Raw genomic sequence first — 15,411 nt, 5'->3', positions numbered from 1 at the left:
ACACTAACACTCCTGTAAGTCAGAAGGCTCCCTAGTATCACCAAAGGTCTCAGGGATTCTACATTTTCAAAGGAAACTGGCTCTGTGTGGGAAGAATCAGCATCCTGCTATGTACTCCTCTCTCTCACCTGAAGCTCTCACTGGAAAGTAAGCTCCACTGGGGAGAGCCCTGCTTCCTTTGCCGAGGCAGTGAGGTTCAGGGGCTGAGCCGGGGGCACAGAGGTCTGCCCGTGGTTGACGTCTGCCTGTCAGCAGACCAGAGGGCACAGAGGCACAGCTGGGACCCCAGGAGAGCCACAGGACGCAGATTCCAGCCTGCCAGACAATGCGATAGAACCTCTGTCCACAAGTGGACATCACTGGAAATGTGCAAGCATCGAATGAGGGTCACCCGGCAGGGCTCTGGGAGGTCTGGCTTCCTAGTGCAGGAGATGGCCCCAGGTGGAGGAACCCCTCTCCACGCTCTGAATGGTCCAGGCTTTGGCACTACAATGTGTATGCACCCTCAGCTGGGTTTTCCTTCCCCATCCCACCCCTGAATCTTCCTCTTCTGAAATTACTGATTCTCTGTGACAAGCCACCTCAGCTTCTGCAATGGGGAAACCTACCTCAATAAAACCATCTCTGTCTCTCATGAGGTACTGCAATGTGGGGGGTTCAAGGCCTAGACCAGGCAGCCGTCATTGTGCTACTGGCCTCTGGCTGGTCCCTGGCCCTCTCGTGCCTCAGGTTCCCTGTGTATCCCACAATGAGGCAGACTAGATGAGGTCCGGAGGCCCTTGGTGTTGGCCTTCAGGAAGCATCCACAGAAGGCAGCTGATGGGTGAGGATGGAGCACATACCTGCTAGGGTGGGGGAAATGCAGGAGCCTCTCGCAGGCTGGGGGCTGGCCCCGGGGTGGTGGGGTGCCCGCAGGGAGAAAAAGGCCCTGGCGGCAGGTGGGGCCGGGGCCCTCCGCAAGGTCCAGGTCCAGCAGGCTCTTGTCTGAGCCTGGGGTGCAGTGGCCGTAGCTCCCGTTCACTATGCAAAGAAAGACAGGAAGAGGAAAGAACATGAGTGGGGACAGCCTGCAGAGGGGGGCAGGGAGAGGGCAGTCATTAGGGCACAGGGTGGGACACAGCAGCCTTGAGCCCACACTCACTGAAGCCCTGCTGCATTCAAGGCACCAAGATCCATTATTTAATTTCCATAATCACCAGCGGGATCAGGAGCAAAATCCCCAATACTCAGATGCGGATGCTGAGCTCCCGCGGCTGAATGACCGTTACACGAACACTGAACCCTTACGATGTACCAACACTCTGGTCGGGGCAGGAGACACTGGCGAACCGGGCGGACAAGCTCCTGCCTTCAGACTGACCCTCACGTTGGTCACCAAACACTTGTTTGACAAGGCTCACGGACACGTGCTGGGGCTGCACTGCTCAGCAGGCTGGTGAGCGGCGTGGACGTCGTAGGTCACAGAGTAGGTTCTCACTAGACACCATCTGCTCTTGTTATTACCAAAGCTCAATCGGCGTTATTTCCCAGATTGCATTACACCACAGAAACACGGTACACAGTTATTCACAGCTCCGTATTCTCCACGGTTCTTTGACAGCCTAACTGTCGTATGCCCTGCCATGCCCAGTGACGGGGTTCTTAGGAAGACTAACTGGGGGAGAAGATGGGAATGAAAACCCTGAGAAAGTCTGTATAAAGTGTACCAGAACTGTTCGGCATAGTTGGAATAAGCTACTTCCCCTCTCTGGGCTTCAGCGTTCTCTTCTACAGCGTGACGTGGGTGAATCTGGACACTATCTTCTTAGGCTTTCTGTCCTAGCACCTGGCAGCAATAACCTTAAGGAGTGAAGACATGGGCTTTGGGGCCTGATGGACCTCGGTGTGAGCCCAGACTGCCCCCAAGCAAGTCTGTGCCTTGAACAAATTCCCCCCCGAGGCTGACCCTCTGCTCCCAGGTGTACAATGGGGACAGCCGTGTCACGTCTCCAGCGATGCCGTGAGGTTTTGAGAGCTGAGGTGCAAAGCCCCCAGCACAGTACTGGCAACTCGCAGGTGTGCTCCAAGAATGGAAATTGTCCTCGCTGTCAAACAGCACTTGGGAAAGCACGAAGTGTCCGACAGATGTCATAAAGCATTATTAATAGGCTCAAGCATCGTCCAGGTACCGTCCACTCTGAGCAGGATGAGCCATTAAGCTGAGCAAAGAGCTGACACCAGGTCCGGACTAGCCGCCAAGACTGAGGATGAGGAGAATCACAGGAGAAGCACCTTCGCCGAGCAGGACGCGCAGGCGCTGGGTGCAGGCTGGTGGTTTTCACCACTGTCTCCCTGGAGCCCCCGCCCTGCCCTCTGAGGGAGGTCATCCTCACTGTAGAGACAAGGCAGAGGCTCAGGGAGCTTAGGGTACTCACCTGAGATCACACCACTAGTAAGAATCTGGGCTGGATCTCGGGCTCAGGTCTGTCAGACCCAAACCCCAGTTCTGAATTGCTGTGTAACAAAAAGTGGCGTCTTAGACAAAATCCTGACCCCATCCTCAAGGAATCCACCTCCACCAACCCTAATTCCAGCCCAACCCAGAGGCAGGCCCTTCCGCCCAGGAGGCCCGACACTCAGGGCTCACTCGCCGTGTGCCCACAGCTCTGACAGGCACCAGGCATCCACCTGCCGAGCACAGTACAGTTTGCAAAGCGGAATGCAAATGCCCTGTCCCAGGGCAGGGGAGGGGCTCGGAGGAGCCTCTGCTTTCCCAGGCACAGGCGAGCCTGCTCCAGAAGGTACGGATGAAAATTCGCTCAGGAGCCCCCCTCACCTTCCCCGGCCGGGCCCTCGGCTCATTCCTGCTGCAAGGAACGCTCACTCCCGCTGGCCCTGGCTGCTGCTGGGCCAGCCCCTCACAAGCTTATTTTTTAATAACTTGGTTGTTTTTTAATTAAAAAGAAATCCCTGGTAACAAATGTGAACGGCCTGAGTTAATGAGAGCAGGCTGCCGCTCGTTTAGCTCCGTCTCAGCTTGGCGGTCTTTCCCTGTTCCAAATCGTTTCTGCATGCGATTTTATTGTCCCATTGAGGCAAACCCTGGGCCTGGGCCTCAGAAAACTGTGGATAATTTTATGACCATTAATAGCATTTGGAGCAAAGAGAGCTTAATCATCACATGGGGCTGTTCTGCCAGGGTCTTTCTCCCAGAATCTTTGGGTCAGGGAGGTGGTTCTGAGCATCCTTCAAAAACCCACCAGACCCACTGGGGGCCTCTGGGTTACTTACTTCACCTAAGGAGGATGTGTAGAGCGAGGGAAGGTGGGCCCCCAGAAAGGCACTGGGAGCCCAGCATTTATCAAGCCCTTCCTAGGCACCAGCCACATCGATCCTTCTAAGTGTCCATCTCTGTGCAGTGGGCTCATTCTAGCCATTTTTCAGATGAGAAAAATGGAAGGTTGGAGAGATTAGGTGCCTCTGATCAGGCTCAGGGGTCTAAAAGAGGTGGGGCCACAGTTCAAACCCACATCTCTCGGGCTTCAAAGCCTAGGTCCTGTCCTGCTGCCTCTCAGGCAACTGATGAGCAACTGGGGATCCCCAAACAAGCATCCCCACCTTTGACTCCAATGAAGATCATGCTGGGGAACCTTTGGGGAGGTCAAAGTACAAACAACCATTACAATGACTCCTAAACCTCTCAGTCTCTAGGACAGCTCTGCCAGATGCGTAAGACTACTCCATCTACAGACAAACACATGAAGGCTCAGAGAGGTCTAGTGGTTTACCCAAGGTCACACAGGGAGCAAGGGACACACCTGAGATGCAAACCCATCACCTCCATGGGAAAAAATAGTTATTACCCAGCAAATAATTGAGGCCCACTGGCTTCTTCTCCCTGGATATAGTAAGAGGTCTTCCTACAATAAATAAACAAGCCAGCTCTTGGAGGGAGGAGCGACAGAGCCCCTCAGGGCACAGTTTGACAGTGCCGGGGCTCCAAGCTCATTCAGGCCCTTGTCTTGTGTGGTCCTCATAGCATCCTAGATAAAAATCCATCAGCTTCCCTAACTTCTAGAAGGATGTAAGCATCAGAGCTGGCAAAGGGACTGTCCCAGGTTTCATGGCAATTGCTCCCAAAGCCCATACCAGACCCTTCCCTGGGCCACCTGCTTTCTCAAAGGCTGGAAATAAAACCAGAGGCTATTAACATGTGCCCCAGAGACGCTGCGACCACTAGAAAGATGTGGGCACTGTCACCACTGCCCACCACAGGCCCAAGTCAGCCAGGAGACCTGCCACTGCCCTCCCGCCCATTGGCATCTTGCCTCTCTGTCCCCAGAGGCATCAGAGAACCCACCCTTGCTCACTCTCCATCTCCGCGGAGCAAGGATGGAATCTTTCTCTACAGAGGCTGAGGAATGAGAGGGGCACGTTGGCCCTGCTGCCCTGAGGCAGGCTGCGGGTGCCCCAGGAAGGGGCCACGTCTCCCCAGCAGCCATGTCTCCCCCTGCAACACTGCAGCCAAGAGCTTTCATGCATGTGAAGCTTCTCTGGAGAACTGGAGGGTGGGGGAGTCCTATGTTCAGTTTTACAAGTTAGTGAGAAATTCTGGAATGTCAGGGCTGGGACTGCCTGCCCATCCATTTAATTAATAGACGAAGAAACCGAGACTCAGAGAAGGAAAGGACCTGTCTTGGTCACACAGCAAACCCCCAGCAGAGCCTGACTGGCACCCCCGGGACTAGGTAAGGGTTTGGTTTACTTTCCTCTTGAAGTCTCTTTTTTCTAATCTATAAAATGGTGATAATAGCTACTCAGGTTGTAAGGACAAACCCGTGAGATTACGGACACAATGCCTTTGGCATGGTGCCCAGCTCACAGTAAGCACTTGAAAAGGCATGAGGATGATAACCATAACGATTTCTCCTATTTATCCCTGTGCAAAGCAAGGCCCAGCATTCTATCCCCGGAAGGTCAGGTCTGGATCACCCTGCGGCCAGGCTCAGAAGGACAAGTCCCCAAGGCTCAGGGGTCACCAAATGCAGGACCAGGCAGCCTGAATGAGGTCACAGCCAGCAAATGTGAAGCAAAGGACTCCAGTTACACACCAGAGACTTTTGCAAATTACCGTAATGACTTGGCTATAAAGAGGTACCACATATAAGGTGACTCCCCACAAGAATTTTAATTTATGCTCAAACCTGCCAAGTCTGCATGAGGAGAACAATGATGCATTCAGCATCTCGGGTCCAGATGCCATCTCCTTGCCGTTCCAGGAGCAGGCAGCAGCCAGATCTAGAAGGCCTGCACAGTGACTATTCCTCGTTCACCCACAAGCAGATTTTTAGTGCCCACCCAGTGCCAAGCTGGTGATAGGTACAACACTTTACAGTCTACAAAACGTCTTGCAGCCGTCACCTACGAGTTCCACTGCAACCCCCAAGAGTTGGCCGGGCAGGCTCAGAGAGGACAAGCAATTTGCCTAAGCTCACACAGCAAGTATAGGGCTCCGACTCACACCGAATCTTCTGACTCAGCTCTCTAGTCTAGCAGACATTTTTAATCTGGCAAACTTTTTTCTGTAAAGGGCAAGACAGTAAATATTGTAGGCTTTGCGGCCACAGAGTCTCTGCCACAACAACTCACCAGTGAAAAGCACCCACAGACAACATGTAAACAGAGGAATGGGGCTCTGTTTCAATAAAACTCAATCTAGAAGAACAGCTCATTGATTCTGGGGTTGTAATTTGCCAACAGCTGAGCTGGTGCAGTATTTAGAGACAGGGTTTTTGCCCTCACAAAGGCAGAAATTCCAAATCCGAAACTATCATACCTTCCTGCATCCGCAAACTGGGGAGAATTTTAGAGGGTAGAGTTGATGAGGTGAAAACTACTGTCAGACACTGAATGCGGGGCTGGCCCTTGGCAGGCACTCAATAAATGAAGTGTCTTCAGCCGGACTTGGGGGCGGGGGGCCCTCACAGCCTGGCCTCACCCCTCCCCCTGGGCCTTATCTTGCACTCCCACAATGCTTTGCTGCTATGCTACACACATCCTTGCCCGTCCAATGAGGACGGCCTGACACCTCCCAAACTCCTCTGGGCCCCCAGAACTTGGTAGAAGTGCATCTCCTTCCGGAACCTTCCCTGCCCTCCCTGAGCTCCCCCACCTCAGCTCCCAGAAGTCCTTGTGGCTGGCTGCCCTTCCAGGTGCACCTTATGCCCACCTGGCACAGCCAAATACTTGAAATATTTTATTTCTAAATCTCCACAACATCACCACAAAATCAAGGCTGTAATACTCTGGACTACCACGTCGATGCTGTTAAGGGCAGTTAAAACCCTGCCTCCCCCACAAGTCTATGAACTCCTTCAGGACAGAGGTTATGGAACCCCAGAGCTGCTAACTGTCGGTGCATCCTGAGACATGATTCTGTCCAACCTACTTCACATACAGAAAACAGGGACCCAGATGAGGAACAGGTTTGACCTGGCCGCCCAGGAAACAGGTTCTGTAGACACCAGGGCCCCCTCGGGGATCTCCCCCCTCCATCCTAGCACACGGCTAGGCCCACAGTAGATACCTGGAAGCACTGGGAAGGTGGGTGGCTGGAGGACTATCCCAAGTTAATTTTCATGCCCACCATATGCCAGACACTGGCTTTTGTTACACACACAGCTAGGTTGAAGGCTTGGCTCTACCATTAACTTTCTGGCTGTCTGACCCTAGATGGGCTACCTCACCCTTCTGATCCTCAGTTTCTTCATACGTAAAACAGGGATAAGACTCCCAGCTCCCAAACACGGCTGTGAGGATTAAATGAGTTCCCGTACGTAGAGGCATGGGGTCTGGTGCAGAGTCAGCATCTCCGTAAAGGCCCCTCCGTTTTGCTTTCTTGACAGGCAGAGGAGACATAATCAGGCTCTGCGGGCTGGGCCTCCAGGAACAGAGGTGTGTGCTCCCAGGTGGTGCACATCAATGGCCAAAGAAGGGCAACTTCGGGCTAACGGGGTCTGGAGTCTGAGCCTGGGTTCTGCAGCCTCCGTCATGCACAGCAGGGCCTCGGGCCCCTCTCCGGGCCTCAGCTCTTCCCTCTGAGTCGTAGCAGGGCTGGGCCAGGGCAGGAGGAACGCCACAGGTCCCACACAGTGGGAGACAAGGGGCTCCACTTCTCAGGCCCAGGGAGAGCGAGCGGCTCTCTCAGGACACACAGCAGAGGCAGAGCCTGCGTTACCACCACCCTGCAGGACCCCTTTTGCCTCACGGGGCTGCCCTGTCCCCTCTCCCCTCCTCAGCAGACCCCAAGGCCTGGCAAACAGCAGAAGGTGGGGTCTTCCGAAAGAAGAGAAACAGGAAGGCAGACGGCCAGGTTCGTGCTCATCTCCACAGCCTGGGTGGGATGGGCTGGCCAAGGCCCCCTCCCCCATCTTGGAGCCGCCTTGGGGCATTCACAGCCATCAGGGGGCCTGTAACCTTGGCAGGCTTCTGGAGCTACAGAGCCCAACGCTCAAGGCCTCACACTGGGCTTATGGCCCCCATCGTCTCTTATCCCACATCACAAAAAACTCTATAAACTCCCCCTTTAAAGCTGAGCTAGATTTACGGGGACTCAGGCTAGTGAAACCTGAGCAACAGTAGGCTCCTTGCATGCCAGAAGTACTAACGCCATCTTCCAGAGCAAGAGTAACTGACTTGTCCAAGGTCATGCAGCTGGGAGAGGATGGAGTCAAGACGCAAGCCCAGCTCCCCCGGACTTGGAAGGCAGCATTGGCCTGACGTTGCTCCACATCATTAAGGGATTTAGAGTCCATGCAGTGATTGCTTTTCCAGTGTATTCGTCTGATTGGGCTGCCATAACAAAACACCATAGACTGGCTGGCTTCAACAACAGACATTTCCTTTCTCACAGTTCTGGAGGCAGGAAGTCCAAGATCAAGATTCCTGCTGATTTGGTTGCTGGTGAGAGCTCTCTCCCTGGCTTGTAGATGGTGGTCTTCTCACTACGTCTCCCATGTGGCTTTCCCTCAGTGCATGCAGAGAGAGAGAGAGAAGGAGAGGAGGAGATAGGGAATGCATACAACCTCTTCTTATAAGGACACTAATTGTATTGGACCAGAGCCCTACCCTTATGACTTCATTTAACCTTAATTCCTTCCAGAGAGGCCCCATCTCCAATTAGTCATACTGGGGGTTAGGGCTTCCACATATGGATTGGGGAAGCACAAACATCCAGTCCATAACACCTAGTATTTGTTCCCTAAGAGGGTCCCGTATTTCCTAGATCTCTCTACGGGGCTTGAGAAGGAGACACATACAGACAGCAGGTGGGAGTGTAGATTCTGGGGCCTGACTGACTAGACTGGAATCCTGGTTTTGCCGCTAGCTAGCTGTGCCCTTGTCTAAGTCAAACGATTTAACATCTCTGTGCCAGTTCACGAAGTTGAAATGGGTTCATATACCACGTGTAACGTGCCTACAACAGAACGCAAGGCACCCAGGAGATGCTCTCCCTGTCGTTCTTGTTAACCCCACCCCAGAGTGGGCTGTGGAAGCCTGAACCCGCCAGCATGATGTTCTCTTGCCAGCCACAGTGCCACAGTGACTGGCTCAGAGCTGGGCACGTAACACAAGCTGGTTTAATACAAGTCCTGGGACTTCTGTTTGACGACTGGGGAAAGAGCAGCTTCTCCTCCTCTACATGCAAATGAGGAGGCATGAGGCCTTGACAGACCAACTTGTCATCCCAGGGGAAGCTGGTTGGAAGACAGTGGCAATAAACCAAAGAGACACTGAGTCACAGCACTGGTGGCACCAAGAACCTTTTGTGTGAAGAGTCAAGTTCCTATAGTGTTTTAAGCCTATCTCAGATGGGTTTTCTGTTACTTACAACCAAAAGCATCCTTATTAATACAATATTCTCCTAGAAAATAATTCTTACCTACTCTGACAATCTTTGTTTTTGAGGATTTAGTCCATTTATACCATTTACATTTAATGTAACTTATATTTGGCTTTAAATCTATAATCTTACTACTTGTATTTTATTTGTCCCACCTACTTACTCTATATTCTTTTTCTCTTCTTCTTTGCATTCTTTCAGGTTAATCAAGTACTTTTTATCATACCGTTTTCTATCTTTATTAGCTTGCTAAACACACATTATTTTATTATTAGTAGTTATTCCAGCAATTATAGCATCCTTCTTTGACTTATTGCAGTCTAATACAGATAAGTATATTTACTACCTCCTGAAAAGTGCAAAAACCTCAGGACTCTATACACACACACACACACACACACACACACACACACTCTCTCTCTCTCTCTCTCTCTCTCTCTCTCTGTCTCTCTCTCTGGGTTATTCTTGTTGTGTATTTTAATTCTACATATATTTTTAAACCTCACCAGATATTATCAATGTTTTATATAGTCTCTATCTATTCAAATGTTTTCTCTTCCTCCTGCTTCCATATGGGAGTCATTTTCCTTCTGCATGAAGATATTTAAAAAATTGTAAGTCTGCTGGCAAGGAATTCTCTCAATTTTTGTTTCTCTGAAAATATTATTTTTTCACCTTGACTTTTGAGGGATATTTTTGCTGAGTATAGAATCTAGGTTGGCAGTCACCTTCTTTCAGTACATTACAGATTCATTCCACTGTCTTCTGGATTTCAGCATTGCTATTAAAAAGTCATCTCCATGTCTTTCAAGATACTACATTGCTCCCCTCACTCCTATTTTTAAGGTTTTCTCTTTATGTTTAGTTCTCAGCTGTCTGACTGTGACTAAGATGTGCCTAGGTGTGATTTTTTTTTTTTTATTTATCCTGCTTAAGATTCATAGGTCTATTTAAATGTGTGATTTACTGTTTTTCTGTCAGTTTTGGAAAATTGCTTGTCATTATCACTTCAGACATGACTTCTGCCCATTTTCTTCCCTCTATATTTCTGGGGAAACAATGTATGTTAGGCCTTTTCACCATGTTCTATGAATCTCTTATGCTCTTTTCTGTAATGTCCATCCTTTTTTAACTCATGCTTCAGTCTAGATATTGTCTACTAACCTATTTTCTGATTCATTAATCTTCTCTTTAACTGTATCTAATCTATTAAATCCATCTTTTGAGTTCTTAAATTTATTCTTTTAGTTTTAAAATTTCCATTTTCGTTGATTTCTTACAGCTTTCAGGAAGCTGCTGAAATTCTCCATTTGGTAATCTATTTTCTTGAATATATTCATCACAGTTATTTTAAATCTTGTGTCTGATAACTCCAAAATATGGATCACCAGTGAGTCTGTTTTTACCATGATTTTTCCCCCTCCTTGTCCTGCCTTCTTGTATCCCTGCTAATTTTCGACTGAATGCCCAATGTTGTGTGTGAAATTTATACAGGCTCCAGATGGTGTTACCTTCCTAAGAGAGGATTTTCTTTTGCTTCTTATAGGAAGTTAAAAGAGGGGAAGATCATCTTTACCCAGTTTAGGCTTTAGCTGTTTCAAAGCTGGGTTTAAGACTTTGAAAAAGTTGCTCTAGTTCTTGTTCATCCTTTCTCCTAGGATGCTGCCCTTCAGAGGCCCCAGCTAAAAGCTTGGAATGCCAGGGCTCCTCCTCCTTGGTTGACAATAACCTTCAGTTTTGTCTTCCTAGAATTTGAGGCTGTTGAAAGCTCTGCCTAGCTTCTCAACCTCTTAACTGCCATACTCATCTCTCAGCCACTTAGCCTGTGCCACTTAAGAAGCAACAAATATTTTGAAAGGCAAAGCAACATACTGAATGTTAGGCTTGCATTTCGCCACTTCCTGTCTCAATGGAATCTTGGCTCTTCCAGAGCTGCCTATCTTGGTAACCTAAACTCCAGTTTTTGTCTCTCCAACAAAGTAAGGCTGTAGAAAGCTGTTTAGCTCTCTGAATCTTGGCTCTACACCATTTGCAAACTGGCAAATACCTGAAAGGAAGAAGTGGCACAGTGTCAGATCCACATCAGTGCACTTTTCTCTTTACAATGTTGGTTTTCCAAGCCCTGGATGTGTTCGTAGTCCTTTGATGTTTTCAAACAGTTGGTTTTATATTTTTTCTAGAGGAAAGGTCTGATACAAGCATATCTGGTATAGCCAAATGTAAAAAACCCCTTCCAGCAAATAATTTTAATGACTGTATAGTATTCCATTATATGGTTATACATACTTTATTTAACCTCTCCTCCAGAGTTGGGATTAAGATTGTTCAGGAAAGTTTAAAAGTAGAAACTATCATGTAATTAATGTCCTTATAGACCTGTCTTTATGTCCACCCATATTTATAGCCTTAAAATAAATCCCCAGATGTGGGACTGCTGAGACAAAAGACTTGCATAATTTTAAGAATTTTGCTACCTGCCGTTCAAACTGCTCTCCAGAAGGAATATATCAATTTATACCACCAGCAGTATAGGAAAGCATCTGTTCCCTGCACTCTCACCACTCTGGGCATTCTTGTTAAAACAAACAAACAAATCTCTTCATTTATCAGTTCAGGGTCATTTATAATAGAAAAGAGTAGAAGACAGTCTATATATCCAGTAATAGAAAGAATGATTAGTTAAACTATAGTAAGGGTCCTCAGAAATTGCATCCATTACACAAAATACAGTAAAACCCCACCGTAATACAATAGTGTAGCCCCCAAACTCCAATTAAAGTGCAGAGTTGTGTTACTACATAATATAAAAATCATACTTTTGGTGGTTTTTCCAGTTAATGTGGGGGGGAGGGAAGTTTTTACTTATTAGATATGTTGGAAACAGCCCATTTTCACAAAACACACAACACACAGGAACTGAGAGGCCTCATATGGGTATGGGGCAGTCAGTTCCTAAGGCCAGCATGCCCTGTAAGCCCCAGAGAAACATGTACTCTCCCTGCCCCATTTGTGAAGAGGCTGGAAAGAGGGCAGAGGCCAGGGCCAATGATGTTTAAATGAATTTGCCTCATCACAAGGCATCTTATAGGGGTTTTACTGGATTTATTAAAGGTTTTAATTAGAATGTAAAGTATTTATAAGAATTATACAGAATGAAAAGAGCAGGATTCAAACTTCCATAGACATTAAAATAACCTGAGTCATTAAAAAAATGGAAATTTTCGGGGCGCCTGGGTGGCTCAGTCGTTAAGCGTCTGCCTTCGGCTCAGGTCATGATCCCAGGCTCCTGGGATCGAGCCCCGCATCGGGGTCCCCGCTCCGCGGGAAGCCTGCTTCTCCCTCTCACACTCCCCTTGCTTGTGTTCCCTCTCTTGCTGCCTCTCTCTCTGTCAAATAAATAAATAAAATATTTAAAAAAATAAAAAAATAAAAAATAAAAATAAAAAAATGGAAATTTTCTTTTAATATCAGATGTAAAATGTACATCAAATGTTATTCATTCATTCCCTTAACATATGTATACTGAATGCCTACTATGTGTCAGGACTGGGCACTAGGCAGCAGAAATAAAGTGGTCTAGGTACCAGTCACCAGGAATGCAGGGGTGAACAAGAAAGATAAGTCTCTACTCTCACGTTGTTTACATGTTGATAAGAGAGAAGACAATTTCAAAAGTAAACAGATAAATATATATCATAATGTCAAGTAGGGATAAATGTTGCGAATTACAGTAAGGGTAAGAAGCTGGAGAGTGCGGAGAGATGGGGATGGCGAAGAGAGGTCAGAGGGGTCTGTACAGTGCCTTGAGGGAAGGGAAGGAAGGAGCCAGGTGGAACCAGGGGGAAGAGCACTCACACAGAGAGAGCAGCAAGCACAAAGGCCCTGAGGTAGGAGTGTTCTCCAGGGTAGGATCGCAAGAAGTCCAAGTGTCGCTGTATTGAGCAGGGGTGAAAGAGACAGGTGATGAGGAAGTTGGACCTGACGGGCAGGGTCTTGGGGGTCCCAGTGAGGATCTGGGTTTTACACTGATGCAGCAGGGAGCCCTCAGAGGAGGACAGCAGGAGCAACCAGACCTGACTTACGGTGTGGGACATGTCTGAGCTTTGTGTTTAAAAAAAAAAAAGACCTCAGAAGGAAAAGAGTAGATGCAGGGAGAGCAGTGGCTTCATTATAGGAATGTTTTCTAAACTCATCATTCTTTTTGGGGGTAAGAGAACTGTCCTGATTGCTGATTATAATGGTGTCTCCACTTCTCATGTAATGACTATGCAGTTATCAAAACTCACGGAACTATTCACGCTCACGCATAACGTAAATTTTACCTTATATAAATTTTTTAATAATTAAAAAAAAACTCTGTTATTACACATTTTGAAATATTCCCTATTGTTTTAATAATAAAAAACTGTGCCAAAATCCATCCTTGAGCATAGACCAAAGATAGAGGTGGGCTAATCTGCCACCCCTACCGCGTGGCACAGACCCTCACCCAGCGCACTGGTGTGTGAACAGGACCCCTTCCCTCCCCGCCCGCCACCAGCCCTTGCAGGCCAGGGGCTTGTGAGCGCGCCCAGGGGACCTCTGGGTACCCTTCCTGTTAACGGCTTCCAGAAGAGGAGAGCCCTACAGGGCACAGGCACGTTCACATGAGGTAAGGCAGCTGACAGAACTGCGCTGCCCAGCATGTCCTCAGGACTCAGGGCTTCCTCTGGTCATGGTGAGTCTGCAGGAACCGCTGCCCTCCCCCTGCTGTCTTGCAGCCTTCTGGCCTGCCCTGCTGCTGTTCTTCCTTCTCCTCCTCCTCCTCCCAGCTCCTTCCCTGGGCAAGGCTGAAAGGCTGCACCCACAGTGCCCCTCCAGGAGTGAGAGAAGATTCCAGGTTGAGTGAGGAGGGGGCGGCACAAAGCACGGGCCCAAGGGCTGGCAGAAGAAAGCACTGTGGGTATTTAGCATATATAAGTATGGAGGGGGGAGAGGGGGGTCTAATAAACTCTGATATCTCCTGAATTCTCAGGTTCTACATTTTCTCATGCTGAGCCATCAAGATTCCAAAATTTAAAATGAGAAATTTCCACGCATCCAGGATTCTAAAATTCCTTAATTCTCTCCTTCTGAGATGATGCATTTCTTCTAAAGCTAAGCATTTCAATGACTACAGTTCTAAGTTTCTGTGACATCACAGATGAGCCATAAGGAGAGTCCCTGGTTCTGAGATTGTAAAATCCCCTACGACTCTGATCAGAAGTCCTATCACTACCTGGAGTGCCCTGAGCCCACACAGGCCCCGGCCTGCCCCAAATCATCGGGGAGCCACAGTGATAATCACCAAAAACTGTTTGTTTTTATCCAAGCCCCAAAGAGCCTGAGAGTAATGGGATGACAAGAAATCCAGAGGAAATGGCTGTTGAATCTATAAAAACTTCTCAAAGACAAACATATTCCATCTGTCTTTTTTTTTTTTTCAGTAAATACAGGACCATAAATGTTTATGTGAGGCGTATATTTATTATTTCATGTTTGGCTTAAAAAAAAAAAAACTCCTTTACATCAAGCTAATTAACTCCTATGCTCATGTTGATTTTTTTCCCTTACTGCTCAAAAGTATATGAAACAAGAAGGAAGACATAATGATGGGGAGAAATGCTTAGCCCCAGGCAGCTGGGTGGGGGATTGGGGTGGGATGAGAGATGCCAACGTCTTAAAATCCCCTTCCTCCAACTCAGGACATCTCGGGTCTCTCTGGGAAGGATCAGTTGTTCTGACTGAGAAAATACCACCATCCTGCAGGAAGACACCTTCACCTCCTGGGAAGGGTGCATTTTGGGATACAACACGGAACAGGCAGAGGGGACCTTTCCTCATCCCTCAGGGGAGCTCAGTTTTAGAGTCTATGAAAAAGATCATTTGTTCCATAATATGGCCAGATAAGCCGGCAAAGCCTACTGAGGAAGTCACAGAAGTGCTTTGGCTTCTGAAAAATCCCCCACCCTGGGACCCCAGATCTGAAACCACACAGCTCCCAGGGCCTCTCCTCCAGGAAGCCCTCCCTCACTAGCCTTATCCCACAGGGCTTCCGCTCTCCTCCTCTGCCCTCCCCGAGGAACTGCAGCCAGTGTTCCAGTCTGCCTCCTCACCCACCAGGCACAAGGGGCATCACTGCAACAGAGATTCTCCAGGGTGGGGGGGTTCCACCCCAGGGGGCACACTGAATGTCACTGGGGGACTTTCTGCTGGTCACAATGACTGGGAGCCACTGTCATTTAGTGTGGAGGAGCCCGGGACGGCCCACAGGGAGAGTCAGCCCTCCACTAACTTTTGGGTACCCTTCCAGACATCCAAAATAACTGTAAATGAGCAATCTGGTCAGCTACGCCTAGAACATAGCCCCATTTTACATATAAACAACTTTTTTCATGGTTTTAATGTACACTGAATTTTCCAGGAATGGAACTCCGATGTAAATTGAGGGAAGATTGTACTGTGTTTTGTTTGGAAGCTGACCAGGACTTGTTCACCATTTCAGAGAATCA

The 15,411-nt window shown here is 48.5% G+C and overlaps 1 protein-coding gene across 4 annotated transcripts in view; it reads right to left on the bottom strand.

Annotated features, from left to right (window-relative positions):
- The window catches only part of GLIS1 (GLIS family zinc finger 1), a 221,123-nt gene that overhangs the window by 85,590 nt on the left and 120,122 nt on the right, over positions 1–15,411 (bottom strand). For all 4 annotated transcript variants that reach the window (XR_013448186.1, XM_078073123.1, XM_036075235.2 and 1 more), the window contains exon 3: positions 843–1,020. Coding sequence is in view for 3 of the 4 variants with exons in the window: in XM_078073123.1 (XP_077929249.1) it covers positions 843–1,020 (178 nt within the window). In the remaining variant the exon portion in view is untranslated. The remainder of the gene's footprint in view (positions 1–842; positions 1,021–15,411) is intronic.

Source organism: Halichoerus grypus, chromosome 5, assembly GCF_964656455.1.
Source record: "Halichoerus grypus chromosome 5, mHalGry1.hap1.1, whole genome shotgun sequence".
NCBI classification, from domain to species: Eukaryota; Metazoa; Chordata; class Mammalia; order Carnivora; family Phocidae; genus Halichoerus; species Halichoerus grypus.
Note: the sequence above shows the minus strand (reverse complement) of the source record. Positions and strands in the feature narration are given on the sequence as shown.